At 37.8% G+C, this 18,978-nt stretch overlaps 1 protein-coding gene across 1 annotated transcript in view; it reads right to left on the bottom strand.

Moving 5' to 3' along the window:
* Nucleotides 1-10,348: 10,348 nt before the first annotated feature.
* Nucleotides 10,349-18,978, bottom strand: part of NSG2 (neuronal vesicle trafficking associated 2) — a gene marked incomplete at its 3' end in the record, with an annotated part of 55,561 nt that continues 46,931 nt past the window's right edge. Inside the window, exons 3-4 of the mRNA XM_083351574.1 lie at nt 11,652-11,762; nt 10,349-10,540 (exon numbers count right to left, since the gene is read on the bottom strand). Of these exons, the coding sequence (XP_083207700.1) occupies nt 10,349-10,540; nt 11,652-11,762 (303 nt within the window). The remainder of the gene's footprint in view (nt 10,541-11,651; nt 11,763-18,978) is intronic.

An 18,978-nucleotide genomic window follows, 5' to 3' on the forward strand; every position in this document is an offset into this window, starting at 1 on the left:
AAATGTTTTTCTGCAAGCTAAAAATGTAAGTCAAACTCATCAAACACTGCTGGATAATCAAGGCTTTAGGTCCTGCTTTACTACTATGGAGAATGAAGCAACAGACATACGTGGGGAAGCCAGCAGATGGCAAACAAGAAGCTATTGGGGCAATTGTTTCTGTTGCATTCCCTGAAATATTCTGTTGCCCCAAGGGGCAACTATTGGACAATAGTAATAAATCACATTGATGAGTGAAAATTTCCATCGCAGGTCTCCAACCTGGGATAACTTAATGACATCATTATGAAGCATCAGGAAATGTCATTCCTGCCCTTGGACTTGCAGAGTGATACCTTAACGTCCTCTAGGAAACAGGAGTTTGACCAGAGTTACTGGTAAATTCACTCCACAGCTTTCAGCTTAACAATAAATCTTCCTCTACATTGCCCCAAGCCTGTTCTCAGGATCACAACTTATGAAAAGGGTAAAAGAAGAAGAAGAGAGACATTTATTTGCAGACTCATGACTGTGTTGTGTCAGATGCTTATGAAGTTGCTTACATTTTCCATTTGTTTCACACAGCCATTATGAAAGAAGTGAGGCTTCCAGTTGTCTGGACCTACATGGAACAAGGTGAGGGATGCTGTGGTATTATAGACCATAGATTCCTGGCCATAATTCCTGGTCAACTTCCCTCCGCCCAGTACGCTCCCACAGAGAGGGCCTCCTCAGGGTGCCACCAGTCAAAGAATGCCGACTGGTGGCCCCCAGGGGGAGGGCGTTCTCTGTGGGCACGCCGGATTTATGGAACCATCTTCCGGTCGAGCTCCGGATGGCGCCTGATCTCCGCTCCTTCCGGCACGATCTTAAAACCTACCTCTTTGAACAAGCTGGCCTGGCCTGATGGGATGGGGTCGGGTTTTATAAACTGATCTTAACCTTTTAATCTGTATTAATTTATTACGGGCATTGCTATTTAATTACTTTTTAATTTTTGTATCTGGCTTTTTATTATGTATTGCCCTGTTCACCGCCCTGAGTCCTTCGGGAGAAGGGTGGTATATAAATTAAATAATAATAATAATAATAATAATAATAATAATAATAATAATAATAATAATAATAATAATAATAATTTAAAGATTAGTTTAAGTAATGTCTCTCTTTTGATTTGTGGGTTTGGGGGTTTGTTTGTTTGGTTTTTGTCTTTTGGAGTTCCTGAAATAACTGAACAGTATGATTCAGTCCCCCCAAATAAGTTGGAATTCATCTCATACTGTGTTAAGAGCTGTGGTGGCAGAGTGGTTAGAATGCAGTACTGCAGGCTACTTCTGCTGACTGCCGGCTGTCAGCAGTTCGGCAGTTCAATTGTCTCTGGCTCAATGTTGACTCAGCCATCCATCCTTCCGGTAAAATGAGGATCCACATTGTTGGGGGCCATATGCTGGCACTGTAAACCACTTAGAGAGGGCTGTAAAGCACAGTGAAGAGGTATATAAGTCTAAGTGCTGTTGCTATTGCTACTTATTTTACCCAGCTGATACAGAAAATGGCTGACCTGACTACAGGTTCTTAAGTTAGCAGATTCTAACAGCCACAGTTGACATTTTTCTTCTGATTTTGCTCATAAAGCAGATCTAAGGACCTTCAGGCTTAATCCTTTTTTTTCCTCCCTGAATTTGATATCTGAGGGTGCTGGTTGGGTGTTCCCAAAGAATCTTCTCTCAGAAGTAGAGCACCATCTATACAAATTATGTTTCACTGGCAAATGATCACATACAGTATATCTAGCCAATACCCTATGACTCAGAACTAATTAATGTTCTCCATGGTTATTCTATTATTGGTTTAGTTTCATGAACCTAGGCAAATGTTTACAGCTAATTAATTATCTTCTGCATTTTCTGATAGAGTTGGACCATGTAAAGTGAGAATATAGCAGTATTATTTGGTTTCTTCCTCCTGGTTGCAGTTTAGTCACTCATGACAAGTTCTAATGCTAGGGTGCATTTCAGGGATTATCATATATAATAGCAAGCTTTGCTTGGCCATTTCCCTTTGCTCTGAATTTGTTTTCTGTTCCTGAACGTTGACAAGCAGAATTTAAATTAATTCAGAAGAATGGATTTTTTTTTTTAAAAAAAGGGCTGCTATTTGCATATGTACTTAACACAAAAATATAGTGAGAGCTTTAAATAACAACAATGATGTTCCAGAGAAACAACAACAAAAAAAACTGAGCCAAGTATTTTTAACCAGATGAAATCTCTTTATGTGATAGCACAGACATCAATTATTAGGAACATAAAGAGAAGTGGAAATTCAATTTGTGCCACTGCCACATCTATGTACTTATTGTTCTGTTCCATTTATTTCCTGGAAAATCCATTTATATAGAAATATCTGCAAAATCAATGAGTTGCTCTCATACAGATATTTTATTGTCTCAATCTGTGCGTTTTCCAGTATAAATTATGTCAGTATGCATATAGAACTCATTCCAAGAATGCATGTTTCAAGTGCATTGTTCAGAAACATATATTGATTTTACATATTGGTCGACTTACTTTTCTAACCAAGAACAATGGCTAGCTGCAAAGTCCACTCACTGCTGCCATTCACGTGGCTGAAGAGTCCATTGCATTGGATCATGGACTTTGAAAGATAAAAAGTTAATGTGGTGTGACTCGATGTGTATCTTTGATGATATCATGTGAAATATTTCTAATGAGCATTTAACAATGAATTTTTAATACTATCCACAGGTACCATTAAAACTATTATAGCCTCCCATTCTTAAAGATTCTGGACAGCTTACAAATATAAATATAAACCAACAAAAAAAAAAACCAAAAGCAAGGTTGACTCAGCCTTTCATCTTGCTGAGATCAGTAAAATGAGGGCCCAGATTGTTGGGGGCAATATGTTGGCATGTGTAAATAGCTTAGAGAATACTGCAAAGCACTATAGGGGTGGGGGTTATATACGTCTAAGTACTATTTCTGTTGCTAAAAGCAACTGAAAACAAACAACACCATAGGCAGCAGAATAAAACAATCATAACATTAATAACAGTAATTTGTTGGGGGCAATTAAGCTGACTTTGTAATAATGCCGCTTGGGGGGGGTGTGAAAGCCCTAATAAGCAGGCATATACATAGAATGAAGGCTACTGCTAAGCTTGTAAGCCGCCCTGAGTCTTCGGAGAAGGGCGGGATATAAATGGAATTAAAATAAAAAATAAATAAATGAAATTTTTAAAAAAATCTAAAAAATGAAACAAAATAGGGCCCCACAAACACATTAACCTAAGGTTTGAGGGCACAATAGTCTCAGTGCCTTTTGGAACTCCAGGGGAGATGGGTTTGTCCTAATGTCTGGAGAGAGGCTGAAAGATGCCATTTCAATTTTCATATGGAGCTGTTACCCTCCCTTATGGGCCTTTGAGTAGGCAGCTCAGGAAACAGACAACATAATAAATGCTAGACCTCTAATTTATTGTGGAGTCTAGTGACAGAGAAGGTTCATTTCCTTAGCCCCATAAAATGAGAACATTTAATCTCTCTCTTCTCTCTCTCTCTCTCTCTCTCTCTCTCTAATGTTTATCCAAGGCCAATTGATTAATAATTCTGGCAGTTTTCTGCTACCAAATAAAAAAATCAACCACCTTTGCTTGGACTCAAGGATGCCAATTATTCTAAATTTTAAGTGGATTAAACCTATCAGAGAAACTCCTGACAAGTTGCATCAGTTACAGCAAGATCCTAAATGTCTCTGCTGCACCAATTTCTGGCTCTTTTTTTTCCCTTCAAAATATTATTAATACGCACTATCAGCATCGCACTGACAAAATCCCAAGGGTGGCTGAAAATAGAAAAATGTTCCTCTTAAAAGTATCAGAGAGAATCACAATTGAGCCAAAGAGATTTTCTGGTGGAGATGAAGGGATTGGAAGCAGAGTCCACAGGAAAAATGCAACAGAAAATACTGACATCAGGTATTTTTTTTCTATAGAGGCAATTTAAATGGCTCAATATAAGACTTCTGCTCTCTTTTACTTTTATATCTATAATTCTGTGCTTACAATGTGAGAAATGGAGGTTCCTTGTAATTTAGTCTGAACGGCTAATTGAAGTTAATTAACGGCTGCAGTTCTGAGTATCTTTCATTTGACATTTGTGTACAACTCAAGATAAGGGATTTGACAGTTTCGGCCACATTAAATAGTTCCATCAAGCTCAGTGAGACAGTACACCTGAATGCACCTCTAAATGCATGCTTATTTAGGCTCTAATCAAGTGAATGATTTACAGTAAAGTAAAGTAACAAAGCACAGTATAGTAACAAAGTCAGGTTTCACATACATGTAAAAAATTGGACTGTTAAGTCTCTTCTTGAACATACACATTTAATCTGAGCATTATCAGAGTAATGTCATATACCGTATATTTGTATTTTGGTCTTGGTCATTTTTTGCCTGCCACTAGTGATAAAATCTCATGTCCCAAAAGCTTTTGCCCAATGGGAGAAAAAATCACTTAGGCAGCTTGTGCAAACTTTTATTAATCAACAACTCTGTTACATGAATATCAGACAGAATAATTTCAAAGATATCTTTGTTGTGATTACATAATTCATTGGCGGGCAAAATTATTTGTAATCTACAGCCTTGATTTATCTGCATTCCCAGTCAGTGCTTTAATTTGTAAAAGAGACTAATGTGGGATCAGACCAAACTTTTCCAAAGTTAGAAGTTTCATGATGAAGAATAGGTCTATACCTGCTTTGGAATATCAATTATTTGTGTTTCTTAAGATCAATTTTGCACTTATTTTAATATAACATTGAATTCTGCTGTTAGCTGACTTAAAAACAACATGCTGTTAATATGTTGGGCATTGGAAAAAGGTGATAGGGTTAAGTAAAGTCACAATGAATCCTGCCACTAGTAAAGCTTTCCTTCTTTGTATAAAGATCAAAGAACTATGCATTGTTTCCACCTTGTATGCATTTTTTCCATTGGTAAATAAAGCCCAAGAGATGGTCTCAAAACTGATGCTTCTCAATAATGTACTGCAACAATTAGCATTGAAAGGCTGCAATAGACACTGTGACTAATTTTGCTCGATAGCCTTAATTTCCATGAACTCATTTTATTTCATGTTTAAACCATCCCATGTCCTGTCAAAGGATGGCTTGCATGAAGAAGATTCAACACCTGGAGAGTAGTGTCTTCCTCTCTCCAGGTCACACTGTGATGTCTGCATTTGCAACATAATTTTCTGTAGCAGAGAGACTGCAAAAATACAAAAGCTTCCCTATGAACTAGAACTTTAATCACAGATCTTTAAGTATGTAATTATTATGGTTTGGTACATTCAAGCAGTGGCAAAGTTCTTATAAGTAAAGTGTCAGAACCCACTTGTTGGGTGGGGTGTGATTTCTTTATTCTATCTTCCTGGGGGGAGGGGGGGAAGTAATGGGTGCTACAATGTATCCTCTCTGGTTTCCTATAACTGCTACAATATATCCTCTCCGCTTTCCTCTATCTGCCTGCTCTTTGATCTATTTCCCTTACTGCCTGCCTGGGGTGAGAATGGAATGTGTCTCTGGCCATCTGGCTTATCTCTAGCTGCAGAAGAACAGGTGTGAAAACCTACCAACCTTGGGAACTGGCCTCTTATCAACCCCGTTCCCACAGTGGGTTCACACTTGGAGATTGGCTCACTTGAACTGACCAGATGGACTATTGGGGTGGGGTTTGCCAGTTGCTCCTTTAACCTATTGATTCACATGGGAAACCCTCAGATCCTGCCTTTAATGCCTGCTGTCAACTTCTCCTAATAAAAGTTCCTTTTGGGATGAAGCTATTCTAGAAGTTCTATTTTCTTGGGAAGAGGGATTGAGGCAGGTCCTCATATAAAGCTCATCCTATAAGAAGCAGTGAATAAACAGAATGTGTAATGCATGTATGTTCTTATACGTAATGCTGCATATGCATGCTCATTCACCCCTAATTGGCAGTAAATGTATTTGCACATATTTTTGCTCACTTAATCATTTATCTTTGTCCTCCCTAATTTCTGGAGCTGTGTGATGCAATCTTACATACAAGTCTCTTTTTATGTGATTCATTTTTTATTAAAAGCAAGTATTTTTTAGATACACAGAAAATATTATTGAGCAGCATGGGCCAGGCTTCAATTAATACATCTCACTTACCTTAGGTGATACTGAGGATACTCTGATTATAATCTCTATTTCTGCTATGATGTTGATTAAATCATAGTTTTGTTGAATTTTGTCAGGGTTTGAATAGTTTTCAGGAACAATTTTCTAGTACTTTCCTCCTCCCAGAAAAGTATGAGTTTCTGCAGAATACGTTCACCTTGCATCTTAAAATAAGCAAGGGCTGCAAAATGTTCACATAAGAAAAATGTATGTGCCAAGCATCTAGTGTCATTGCACATGTATGTGGGTGGCTGATGTCTAAGAAAGGTTTTCAGGAACTGCAGATGTGAACTGTGAAGGACCCACCCATTTTGAACTGTAACTCATTGCAATCATGCAATCTTTAATATACTGGACTGGCAGATGCCAGCTGAGTCCTGAAACTGACAGTTGGGATCAGTATAAACCAGATCAACCTGTGAACTGAGTTGATCTGAAGTAAAGTTGATCTGAGATAAGCCAGTCACCTATATATTTTTCTAAAAGATACATGTGTGTTAAAAAAATGTAAGGGTAATCAATTATATTTTGTGGGGGTGTATGAAATAAATGTGCAAAATTCATATTTTGTCATTCCTAACATGTTCATCATATCCATCTAAATTATTAGAGAATTCTTAGAGAAAATGGAAGGAAACAATGGTACCACAATAGTTGAGACTCTCAGACACATCTAATTTTATTTGTCCTGTCAGAAAAAGTCAAGAAATACACCAAAAATACTTCAGTCTCTTCTACCTACTAACATACAACAACCACAAAATTATAAATTATCCAGTAGGTGTTCTGGAAATTGTTTACTTTTTTTTTCAATGATTTTTTACATTTTTAGATGAGAAATGGATTTACAGATGTAGTATGAAGAAAGAGATAAAGACAGGGCTAAAAAGACAATGAAATTTGGCACTACAGTTTTGGCTACATTATACAACCATTTATCATTATTTCTTTTGTTTTCCATCTCCAGTAGAGTGTGCTTTCTTTTTTCTTGCAGGTAAAATATAAATCAGGAATCTGATTTGAGAGCCCATCTTTAGGACTCTTAGTGACAATTTGATTAATTTTAAAACCGCTATTGTTTACTTAGTTTTTCTCTACATTCAGGTGTAATTTAATTTGCATAATTTGGGCATATACAGCCAAGAATTCCCCCACTGACCACTCCCAAGCAACCCCTATTAATAATACAAGTTAAGATTTTGGTGGATCACACCCTTGGTTTCTTTTTTCTTCATGAAACTGAAGGTTAATTTGACACAAACCAGCTCTGCAAAACCAACAATATTTAAATAATTCATTCAAACCTTTGTGTGTGTGTGTGTGTGTGTGTGTGTGTGTGTGTGTGTGTGTGTGTGTATATAATAAAGCAGAAACTTATATGAGATTACAGCATTTCCTAATATAATGTCTTAGATCAAACACCTTCTTGAACTGTTTCCTCCTGTGCATTTATTCATCAATTCTTATCATTCTAAATGGCTCCTCTGATTTCATGTGGGGTTAAAAAATCAGCATGTTTTATTTACTGAAGATGAACTCACTCTAGCTATAATATAAATCTATGTAGCACATTTAGGTCTATGATTGGACTCATGTTATTGGAGTCTTCCATCTAAGCACTGATCAGATCTTGAAGTGGTTGCCTTATGTGGCCTTAATCAGTACTGTTTAGAAGACTACGAAGTGCCATTGCCTGACAAGGTCACTAGTACTAATCCAGCTGCACTAGTAGCCTGTATATTTGTATAACACAATTTGTATAAAATAGTTTCTTAGATGATGCCAAGCACTTGGTGCAAACGAACACAGACATTATATTTCCATTAAGAGTAATGTATATGCTTGATTTTTGAAACACATGTGGATTCTTTTCCTGTGAGGAAAAAATGGCTTCCAATGAGTAGCTCCATATCTCTTCACCATCTGCATACTGACAGCAATAGTAGAGGTTGGTTTCATTAGTAAAAATGAACCCACAGTCAGGTAGGAGAATCTTCCTAAAGAGTGAAGCTGTGATCTGCCATAGGTGCATGGCATGGCTACATGAGAGCGTATGGAAATGCACATGGGTTTTTGGTGGTGGTAGTGGTTTATTCCACAGCTGCTCTGACTTTATGTCACAGGTGACTTTTAAAATTATTTTGCATTTCTTTAAAAAAATGTTTAGTCATTGTATAGGGTGAAGGACAATCGAAGAGGGAAGAATTTTAAAATGCCAGCATGCAAATGTGGTATAAAACAGCAAGGTTATACTCATAAAATCCTTTTGTAACCTACTCATCATCTACACAATGTGCTAATTTAATTTGATATTTCAAATACTGTCCAGTACACAGGAGAACCAGTACCTCCTCCTATTGCAGAAAATTTGAAGTGGACAGCCAATGTCACTGTTTCAGCTTGTGCTACTTCTAATCTAATTTCCACTTTAAAAAATTATTTGCTGCTTGAAAGTTTGTTTGTTTGTTTGTTTGTTTGTTTGGCTGGTTGGTAGGTTGTGTTTTCTTTTGTTTTTTTCTGTCTTTTACATTTTGAGGAGAGTACATTATTATTCAACTCTTTCAGATTCTCAGGAAAGAAAATGGACTTTGCCAATGAGGATAAGAATTTCCTGAAGCTAATTGGTACCCATTGGCATAGGTAGTACAAGTGTTTAAATGTTGTCATAATATCACCAGGCAAAACCTATAGCTTTTGTACTTGTATCTAATCTTCGGATATGAAAAGGCAGTCATATGCCTCGTGATGTCATAATGCATTATTTCATCATTTTTGGGTCATGGTGGTTAATAGCTAATTCCGGATACCAGTGCTAATTCCTCTTATTATGCATGTCTAGCAACATTTCATTTGTGCGATAACATACCTGCTTGGCTAACCATTTTTTTAAAATATATTTTTAATGTATTTTGACGAGGATACAGAAAACAGGCTATCTATGTGTTACTTTGAATCTCTCTGTTCAAAGGGTGGCTAGCCATGTGATGGGACATTTGCGGTGGCATCTGTCTGTTGTCCTACTCAGCAAGATTCCCAGTTGTAGAAGTGAAAGAGATTTTATTTTGATTCCTCAAGGAGTATGAGAGGCTTATATCAAGGGGATATAAGCCTCTCATACTCCTTGAAGAATCAATTAAAATCTCTTTCACTTCTACAACTTTTTCTCTCTATCTCAAATTCACCACCACCACCCCAAAAAAACCCTGGGCCCTTCTGAGATAACAGTTCATCCTTTTTCACTAGGTCCAATTTTGATCTGTTGTTTTTGAACTTTGGCATTCAGCTTTGGTTTGTGGGAGGGCAGAATTGTTGTATTCAAAATTGTGTCGACAGTCAGGAGACACATAGGAACCTGCTTGCATTCACTCTCATGGGTAATATTTCCCTCTTAAGAAAAAACCAAAGATTAGTAGCCACAATTGAATAGTTTAATGCATGTGTGGGTGTTTTGGTAAAGAGACAGGAATTTCCTTGTATGTAAGGTCTTTCCTATTCGTTTTAATGTTAGGGACAGAATAATGCACATTGGAGCACCAATGGTGCTAAATTGCTTTAAAAGCATCCATATAACATCACCATTCCTTCAAAACTCTTTGAGATTGATTTTTGCCCAGACAATTATGTATTTTATTTGTATATGATAGTTGTGCACAATAAAGTTTCTCCATCTGAACTTTCCTTTCAGGTCACATTGTGATAAATAAATTCCACACCTTTGTTTGCCAAGTTTCAAGGCTATATTTTCAGCCAAGAAAGACCTATTAAATTATGTTTACTATTTCTTTTACCTTCTTGTCAATGTTTTCTGGGTTTGCTTTTTTTGTTTCATTTTTATTTTCTTAACAAATACTTAGCAATGGTTTTAAAAATATTTGTACATTGTGAGATATAGTCAACACCTAACATGCCTTTGTACAAGATCCTGACTTAGTTACAAATTAACGAGAACAATGCACTAAAGGGGAGGGTGAGAATGAATGAAAGAGAGAAACTATCCATTAAGATGACACCTGCACTTGGAATTAGTGTATTCTTATCACACTGATTAGCAAGGTGCCCTCTGTGAACTAGAGCAATGATTTAGAGACATGATGTGGTTTTCCCACTCCCTCCATCCACAGGCCATTGCATGGCTTTAATGGCCTTCTGTCTTAGTGGCCTTATTTTCATGATTTACCGATCCTGAAGAAAGCCAGGGAGATACAGACCGGGAGCTGGTTTGCTTAGCCATGCTGTAGTGGCTGATGACAGTGTAGAATCTGCCCCGGGAGTTGGAATCCTGAGCTGAATAGTAAGCATCGAGAGAAGCGGGAATGCACCTCTTATGCTGGAGAGCAAGGAAAAAACAAGAACCATGAACACTAATTAAGCAAAAGCACTTTTTTATTTAATTATCTATTTGCCATCAACTTAGCTCACTCTGAACTCCTTGCAAAAGTTTAAATATTTTGAGTACAATTCTAGCCACCAATCCCAGTTCTATGGCAGTTGACTTTTGGCTGATCTCAAAAAGTTAAAACTAGTATTGGGCCTGGCTATTATTTGCAGGGGTGAGTGCCAAAAACCCCCAGGGCTGTAGTTTAAACTAGGAAATAAGAAAGTAGAAAAAGAAGAAAAAAGCAATGGGACACCATTCTGCATTGTTGCTAAAATCATTGCATGGATCTGTCCATGGAACAAAAACCACCAGCAGTTGACTTTCACTCAAAACAAAAATTACTTTCCTATATGCAATTTCTTCTTAGGATAGCCCTGCAAACCTCAGTAAAATTGCAAGTACATGTATTCTCAATCCAATGTTTTGTATAGTATAGGCCAGGGGTAGGGAACTTTGGCTTTTTTTTATGAGTTGTGGACTTCCTGCTGACTCAGGAATTCTGGGAGTTGAAGTCTACAAGTCATAAAAGAGCCAAGATTGGCTACCCCTGGATAGGCTAACGAACAGAACCGTATCCTTGGATGTAAAGACACAGACATGAAATTCAACAAGACAGTGAATCATGCTTGCCAATAGGTAATTTTTCCTCAGTTTTATTACCCCTGCTCCTCCTTTTATTCTGTGACAATAAACTGAGGATCAATAAAGAGTTCCTAAAACTTTCAAAATGCATAGTGTGTAACTGTATGCCTCTTACATTTTTAATCTGATGCTGAGACTAAGCTGAGTCAAAAACCTAGTTTTGTCAGCCTGTTCAAAAATAGATGGGGGTGACTGGCTGCAGTCTGCTTGAAGATTTATACCTGTCAGATTCAGAATAATTGAGGCTGTTGGAGAGTATTGCAGACCTTTATTTCCTAAAGCACTAGCCACTTTTCAGCATGTTGTTGACAAATTATATCTTCAGTCCTGACTGAAAAAGGCAGTATTAAATGGTAGTCATGCAGCGAACTAGATTCTATCACTGGCTGAGACAGTTCATTCATCCCAAACTTCTTACCTTATAAACAAATCCATCTGGGCAACTGTGGTCATAGGTAAAAGCTTTGTATACCACAAGAAAGACTATGCAGGCAAGGAATGCAAGAGCCAGGCTTATGAGAATAGTGACCTGCAAAACAATTAACAGTTAAATTAATCTCTTGTAATGAATGTTAGCTCCCTAGGAAATCATTTGTATTTATAGTGAGCTTAACAGAATTGGGGCTGTGATTGTTTTTTTAGCACAACATGCAGCACTTACCTCTCATCATCACAGATATTAAAATGAATACCAGTACATTTTCTGAGAGGGGATATTAACATTAGGAAAGCCAATTAATAACTATGGAGGAGCTATACTGAAGACCAGGGCTTTTTTTGTCATAGAACGCTCAGAACGGAGTTCCGGCACCTTTTTTGGATGGAACCTTGTAGGGTAGGCAAGGCGGGTTGTATGACATGTGTGAGTTCCGGCACCTTTTTCTTTTACAAAAAAAGCACTGCTGAAGACAAAAAGCTAAACTGCAACAAATATTTACGAAGAGATGTCAGAGATATTAGTGTGATGTAGTGGTTAAGGTGCTGGCTCTGAAATCAGGAGACTGTTTCTAGGCCTGCCTTAGGCATAAAAGCCACTGGGTGACTTTAAGCCAGTAATTCTCTCAACCCAACCCAACCCAACCCACCTAACAGGGATGCTGTTGTAAAGAAAATAGAAAGCAAGAATATTAGGTATCTTTGCTGCCTTGAATTACATACTTACATACATGTAAGATAGATAATAGATAAATTATAGATGAGATAGAGATAAGAGATCATAGAGATAGAGAGATAATTGTGATAAACCTAAATCATCATCATCATCTAAAGCTTTATAGAAAGTCAGAAATTGAAATCCAATCATTGACAAACTCTATAAGAATTTTTAGCACAGTTATAGTAATGGGATTTGGCCCAAGGAAATATCCCTCTGTAGCAATACATTAGGATAAAATCACAAGCAGTAATGTCAAATGGCCAAACTATCAAGAGCCATCAGGATGAAGCCTATAGGTATCTGGGCATTATACAGTTGAATAACATCAAGCATAGATAAGTTAAAAGTGTGATTAATAAACAAGACATCCAAAGAGAATATTACCAAGGACAAAACTGAATGTTGGAAATGCCATCAATACCTGGGTCATGCCTATGATATGATACACTGCTACAATTATTAACTGGACACAAGCTGAACTAGACAGTTTAGACTGAAAAAACAAGAAAATTGCCCACTATTCACTATGCATTACATCCCTCTAGTGATATTGATGGACTATACCTGCCCCACAGAAATTGGAGCAAAGGTTTACTTCAGGTCAGACAAACTGTTGAAGAAGAAAAGTGTGCATTGATTTATTATGTAAAAGAATGTCAAGGACAAACATTAATGCTTGTCAAGGACAAGCATTGATGTTTAAAAATGAGAAAGTATTAAATGTATAGGAAACAAAAAGTGAATACTGAAAAAAAGTGTTAAAAACATGAACAGAATGTTGACAAGGAAAAAGGATTACATGGTCATTTTTTACAAATGATCATGAAGAAAGTGGATAAAAGTAAAACCTTGCAATGGTTTACAACAGGAACATTAAAAAAAAGAAACTTAAGATTTGGTTTCTGTTGCACAAGAGCAAGGTATTTGAACTAATACAATCAAGGTCAGAATTGAAAAATCATCACATAATTCAAAGTGCAGCTTGGGCAAAGAAGCAGATGAAATATATATATATATATCATATATTCAGGTTGTGATAGATGGTCACGCAAACTGATTATGAAAAATGACAACATAACACAGTCATCAAAATAATTAACTGGAACATCTGTAAAAATTATCATGTACCAGTAATGAATTAGTGGGAACATATAGTTGAAAAAGTAGTTGAAAATAAGCAGGATTCAGTTTTGTGGAATTCTGAATATAGAGTCATAAAATCTCGACTCATAACACGATATAACTGTGGTTGAAAAGAAGAAAGTGTGGATAATTGACGATAGTAGAATAGAAGACAAAGAATTGGTGATTGTAGAATAGAAGACAAAGAATTGGAGAGGATCATAAAGTATCAAGATCTGAAAAACTGAAATTGAAAGATTAGGGCACAAGCCATCTGCAGCAGTCCCAGGGATTATCAGCACATGGGTGCCAGACCAAAAAATCTTGTATAGCACTTTAAAAATCTGTGCATTGACATTTCCGTCCATCAATTGGTAAAGGCCACATAACTTGGCATGCACATATACTATACTGATACATTATGACATCCTGGGCTCTTGGGGAAAGAAATGATGCATATGAAGGCCAACACCAGCTAAAGAACTTGCAGCTGTGTCTTCACATTGTTATGAAGAGATAATAATTGAATAACAAAACAAACCTGGCCTACAAGAAAGATCAAATAAAAAATAGAAAAGAGATATGGCAAGACAAAGTATTACATGGCCAGTACATTATGAAAAACTAGCAGGTAAAGCAGAAAACAAGAAAACCTGGCCATGGAAAGTTGAAAAAAGAGACAGAAGGGCTAATTCTGAACAAAATCAATTCTTAAGAACAAATGCACATAAAGCCAAAATTGAGAAGACAGCACAGACAACAAAACAGTGGAGCACCTAGTTAGCTGCTGAAAAAATCACACAGTCTCATTAATTGAGCCTTGGTGGAGCAGTGGGCTAATGCCTCCTTAAGTAACACCGGCTGCCTGCAATTAGTGCAGGTTCCCATCCCACCAGGCTCAAGGTTGACTCAGCCTTCCATCCTTCCGAGGTGGGTAAAATGAGGACCCAGATTGTTGGGGGCAATTAAGCTGACTTTGTAATAATACCGCTTGGGGTGTGTGTGAAAGCCCTAATAAGCAGGCATATACATAGAATGAAGGCTACTGCTAAGCTTGTAAGCCGCCCTGAGTCTTCGGAGAAGGGCGGGATATAAATGGAATTACAATACAACAATTACAATAATAACAACAGCATAGCAACGTAACAACAAGGGTGTATTGCAATATCTGCAAGAAACATCACTTGCATGCAAGCAAGAGCTGGTAAAACCACAAAATAGACAAAGTGATAGAAAATGAAGAAGCTAAAGTGTTCTGAACTTTAGAATTCAAACAGACAAGCAAGCACCTGCCACAACACCTCAGACTTAACAATTGTTGATAAGAAAGAAAAAAATATGTCTGGAGGGTGCGGTACTTGAAGTCAGAAGAACAGAAGAAAAAGAACTGGAGAAAATCACATAATACAAAGATCTGCAAGTAAAAGTAGAATGACTATGGCAAAAGAAAACAAAGATTCATCTGAACATCTGGCTGACTATGTGGCCAGTCACAATAATTACAATAAATATTAACATCTGAAGCTATGAATTTCTAGCGTATACAATGTAAACAAGGTCATTTGGACTGGAATCTAATATCTAGGCAGAAAAACATAAAACAAAGCAATGCTAAATATCACCAAGTGTGTTTCCATCTGGCAGTGAGAGCACAGGAACACCTATGAAGCCAAGGGTCAAAGTAACATAGTTTCCCACTGAGATTGATCTGGGAACAGCTCAAGGTGAAACCATTTTCTGGAGGAAAATGACAGAGATGTTACTGGCGGCAATGTCCTCCAAGTATAAATGCTGATTTTGAATACATTGGTGCTGCCCTAACCCACTTGCTCAACCAACACCCAGAGAATAGGAGATGAAGGAAGGAGGGAACAAGCAGGAAATAGGTCCAGCCTCTGTACCTGGTTTGAAGAAGCCATAAACAGTAATTCTCACTGAATCTGGCTCCCTCTTTTTCATTTTTAAAAATGCATTACAGTATAACTGGGGCAAGTGGTGGGGCGTGCATGTTTTCAACACTGAGTATGTTATTATTTTCACTTTCAAAATGTACTGTTTATCTTCAAGAAAATGTAGCGGCAAAAGGTAAGTGTAAATGTAATGGTATGCACTTCAATATAGAAGTAGGCTGGATTCATTACCAAACTTATGAAATGCCCCTCCCCAATGCATACCAAGTGCTTGTGGTGTCCTTGTCAAGGTAAATCAATCAGGAACCTGTGGCCCAGTAAACCAAATGGTTTTATTCATTGACTATATTTCTATTGCTCTCTACATGGGGCTTCCCTTGAAGACCACTCGGAGGCTCCAACTGGTACAGAATGCGGCCGCGAGAGTCGTCTTGGGAGTTTCCCGGTACTCCCATGTTACACCATTGCTCCGCGAGCTGCATTGGCTACCAGTTGTCTTCTGGGTGAGGTTCAAGGTCTTGGTTATGATCTTTAAGTCCTTACATGGCATGGGTCCGGGTTACCTCAGGGACCACCTGCTGCCGGCGTCAACTCCCCTCCACCCTGTGCGTTCCCACAGAGAGGGCCTCCTCAGGGTGCCTCCAGTCAGGGAATGCCGACTGGTGGCCCCCAGGGGGAGGGCCTTCTCTGTGGGCGCTCCGGCATTATGGAATCAACTGCCGGTGGAGCTCCGGATGACATCAGACCTCCGAACCTTCCGTCGCGGCCTGAAGACCCACTTATTTGAATTAGCTGGTCTGGCCTCATGGGGGAATATGGGTTTTTAAATTGTTGTTCTTAGTATTGTATTATTGTTTTTTAACTGGGCATTGGTTTAATCTTTTTTTAACTTTTGTATCGTTATTTATATATGCCCTGTGAACCGCCCTGAGTCCCTAGGGAGAAGGGCGGTATACAAATTAAATAAAACCTAAACCTAAACCTAAGAGAGCACAGCTAGTAGGCTGACCGAGTAGAGAGGGATAAATAGTAAGAAGGTCACACAAATGTGTTTATCTAAAATATTCCCAACATCAGGGCTTTTTTTCTCATAGAATGCTCAGAACGGAGTTCCGGCACCTTTTTTTGGATGGAACCTTGTAGGGTAGGCAAGGCAGGTTGTATAACATGTGTGAGTTCCGGCACCTTTTTCATTTACAAAAAAAGCACTGCCCAACATCATGCTGTAATTTCCACTGTGTCTGCCTTTTTCTTTGTTTTGCCCTTGTAACGTAGTTGACCAAAGCTTAGCTAAACTCTTATTTTTCTTTGGCTCATGGCTCTTCAGTGAAGTGTCAATGCTTTGCTGGGAGTCCAGAATATGCTATTGATCAATTGCATGCAAATAAAATTAGGCCATTTCTTCAGAGTGATTTGATTGCTTTAGATGAACCAGGTTTGGGGCATAATGAAAAGAAAGCCTTTTTGCAGATATCTGTTTAGACAAAACTGATAATCATTTTTATTAGGAAGAACAAAAAGTTTGTTTGCTACAATATATCAGGAATTCATAAAATCTGGGAAGACAGTATGACCGGAAACAAAACATTACTTGAGTTTCACCACTGAAGATATGATATTATGACCTTTGTCTTCCATAAAATCTTTAAAAACCAGAAAGCTGCCTAGGTACACCTCTGTCCAAGGGCAGCCAATCTATATTATGGTCAAAGCGTCACTGTTCTTCTTTCTTAGAGCCTCCAATATTTTTGCTGTGTAAACTAAGGCATACTGAGTGCAATCTGTCTCAAATAATCCCCGGTTCTGCTCCCCTGTCTCAATAATGCAAAAATCTGACTAGGAGTTCTGTCCTAACAAAGTGCTGAAACAGTGCTGATCTGCCTCAATCAGATGTTTCTTGCCTGTAAATTTTGTGAAGCAATGCTGCTGTGTCACACAATGGAAAAATATATGGTAGACCGCTGCTTTGCTTTTAGCAGAGCTTCAGAGGGATATCTCATTAAAATTCTGTAGAAGCAAAGTGTCCTCAGTAGCTACATTGACTCTATATCTTATAACAACAACAACAACAACAACAATAATAATAATAATAATAATAATAATAATAATAATAATAATAATAATAATAATAATAATAATAATGTTGGAAGGGACCTTGGAGGTCATCTAGTCCAACCCCCTGCTCAGGCAGGAAACCCTATCCCAGACATGTCAAACTCGCGATGTCACGTGATGTCGGACAACATATCAGGACGGTTTTGCCATTGCTGGAAATGTGGTGGGCATGGCTTCCGCATGACGCATCCGGCCCATGGGCCAGCAGTTTGACACCCCTGCCCTATACCATTTCAGACAAATGGCTGTCCAGTCTCTTCTTAAAAACTTCCAGTATTGGAGCATTCACCACTTCTGGAGGCAGGTTGTTCCACTGGTTAATTGTTCTAACTGTCAGGAAGTTTCTCCTTAGTTCTAGGTTGCTTCTCTCCTTGACTAGTTTCCATCTGTTGCTTCTTGTCCTGCCTTCAGGCGCTTTTGGAGAATAGCTTGACTCCCTCTTCAGACTCAATATTCAGGAAGTTTGTCATAGTAGTTACTCTATCCACCCAACCCTACTCCTATCTCCTCTTAGATACTTCCACCACAACCTACAAAATTGAAACCACTTCCACTTGGGGCTGGGATTTTTTTGGTGGTTTTTTTTTTGTATACACATTTATATGTCTCTTCTTGTTTAAAAAACTCAAAATGGATCACAGTACAATTCAAGCAACTAAAATATGCTATAAAATATAAACAATAAATCAATCAGATGGAAAGAAGAACCAGCAGTACAGAAGTTAAAACTATCCTAAGAACTTGTGTATTTAGTGATGTTCTCAATTCAAGCTCTTCCTTTTTTAATGTTATATGTATTAACTTCCACCTGTTTTTCAGTTCACCTTGTCTGGGTCTTCCATCATCAGGTTGCAATCTATTGATGTTCTCAGCCAATACAATTTCAAAGCCAGCACAATAAATATGTATCTGTGTCAATTTGAGTGTGCATGCCTATACCCAGTTACCCACAATTAACATTTGAATTAGCTTAAAAACTCTTATTATGACAAACAGATTGGGGCCATCAAAGACCCCAATTTTAAAGCTATGCTTCAAGTTTGCAACTGTTATTATAATTTCATGGATTCTTTTACAGAATATAAAGTTCAGTACGTGAGCATGTCATTTTGTAATGAATAGAATAGAATAGAATAGAATAGAATAGAATAGAATAGAATAGAATAGAATAGAATAGAATAGAATAGAATAGAATAGAATGGAATGGAATGGAATGGAATGGAATGGAATGGAGTGGAGTGGAGTGGAGTGCAGTGCAGTGCAGTGCAGTGCAGTGCAGTGCAGTGCAGTGCAGTGGAACGGAACGGAACGGAATAAAATAGATATAAAACAGCTAGTACAATATTCTACTGTTATGGCAATTAATTTTCTGAAGTTGATGGATGGCACTTCTAGCATTAAATCTATTCTAACTTTATATATCTTTTGGCTGAAATACAATT

This window comes from Vipera ursinii (genome assembly GCF_947247035.1).
Source record: "Vipera ursinii genome assembly, chromosome: 2".
NCBI classification, from domain to species: Eukaryota; Metazoa; Chordata; class Lepidosauria; order Squamata; family Viperidae; genus Vipera; species Vipera ursinii.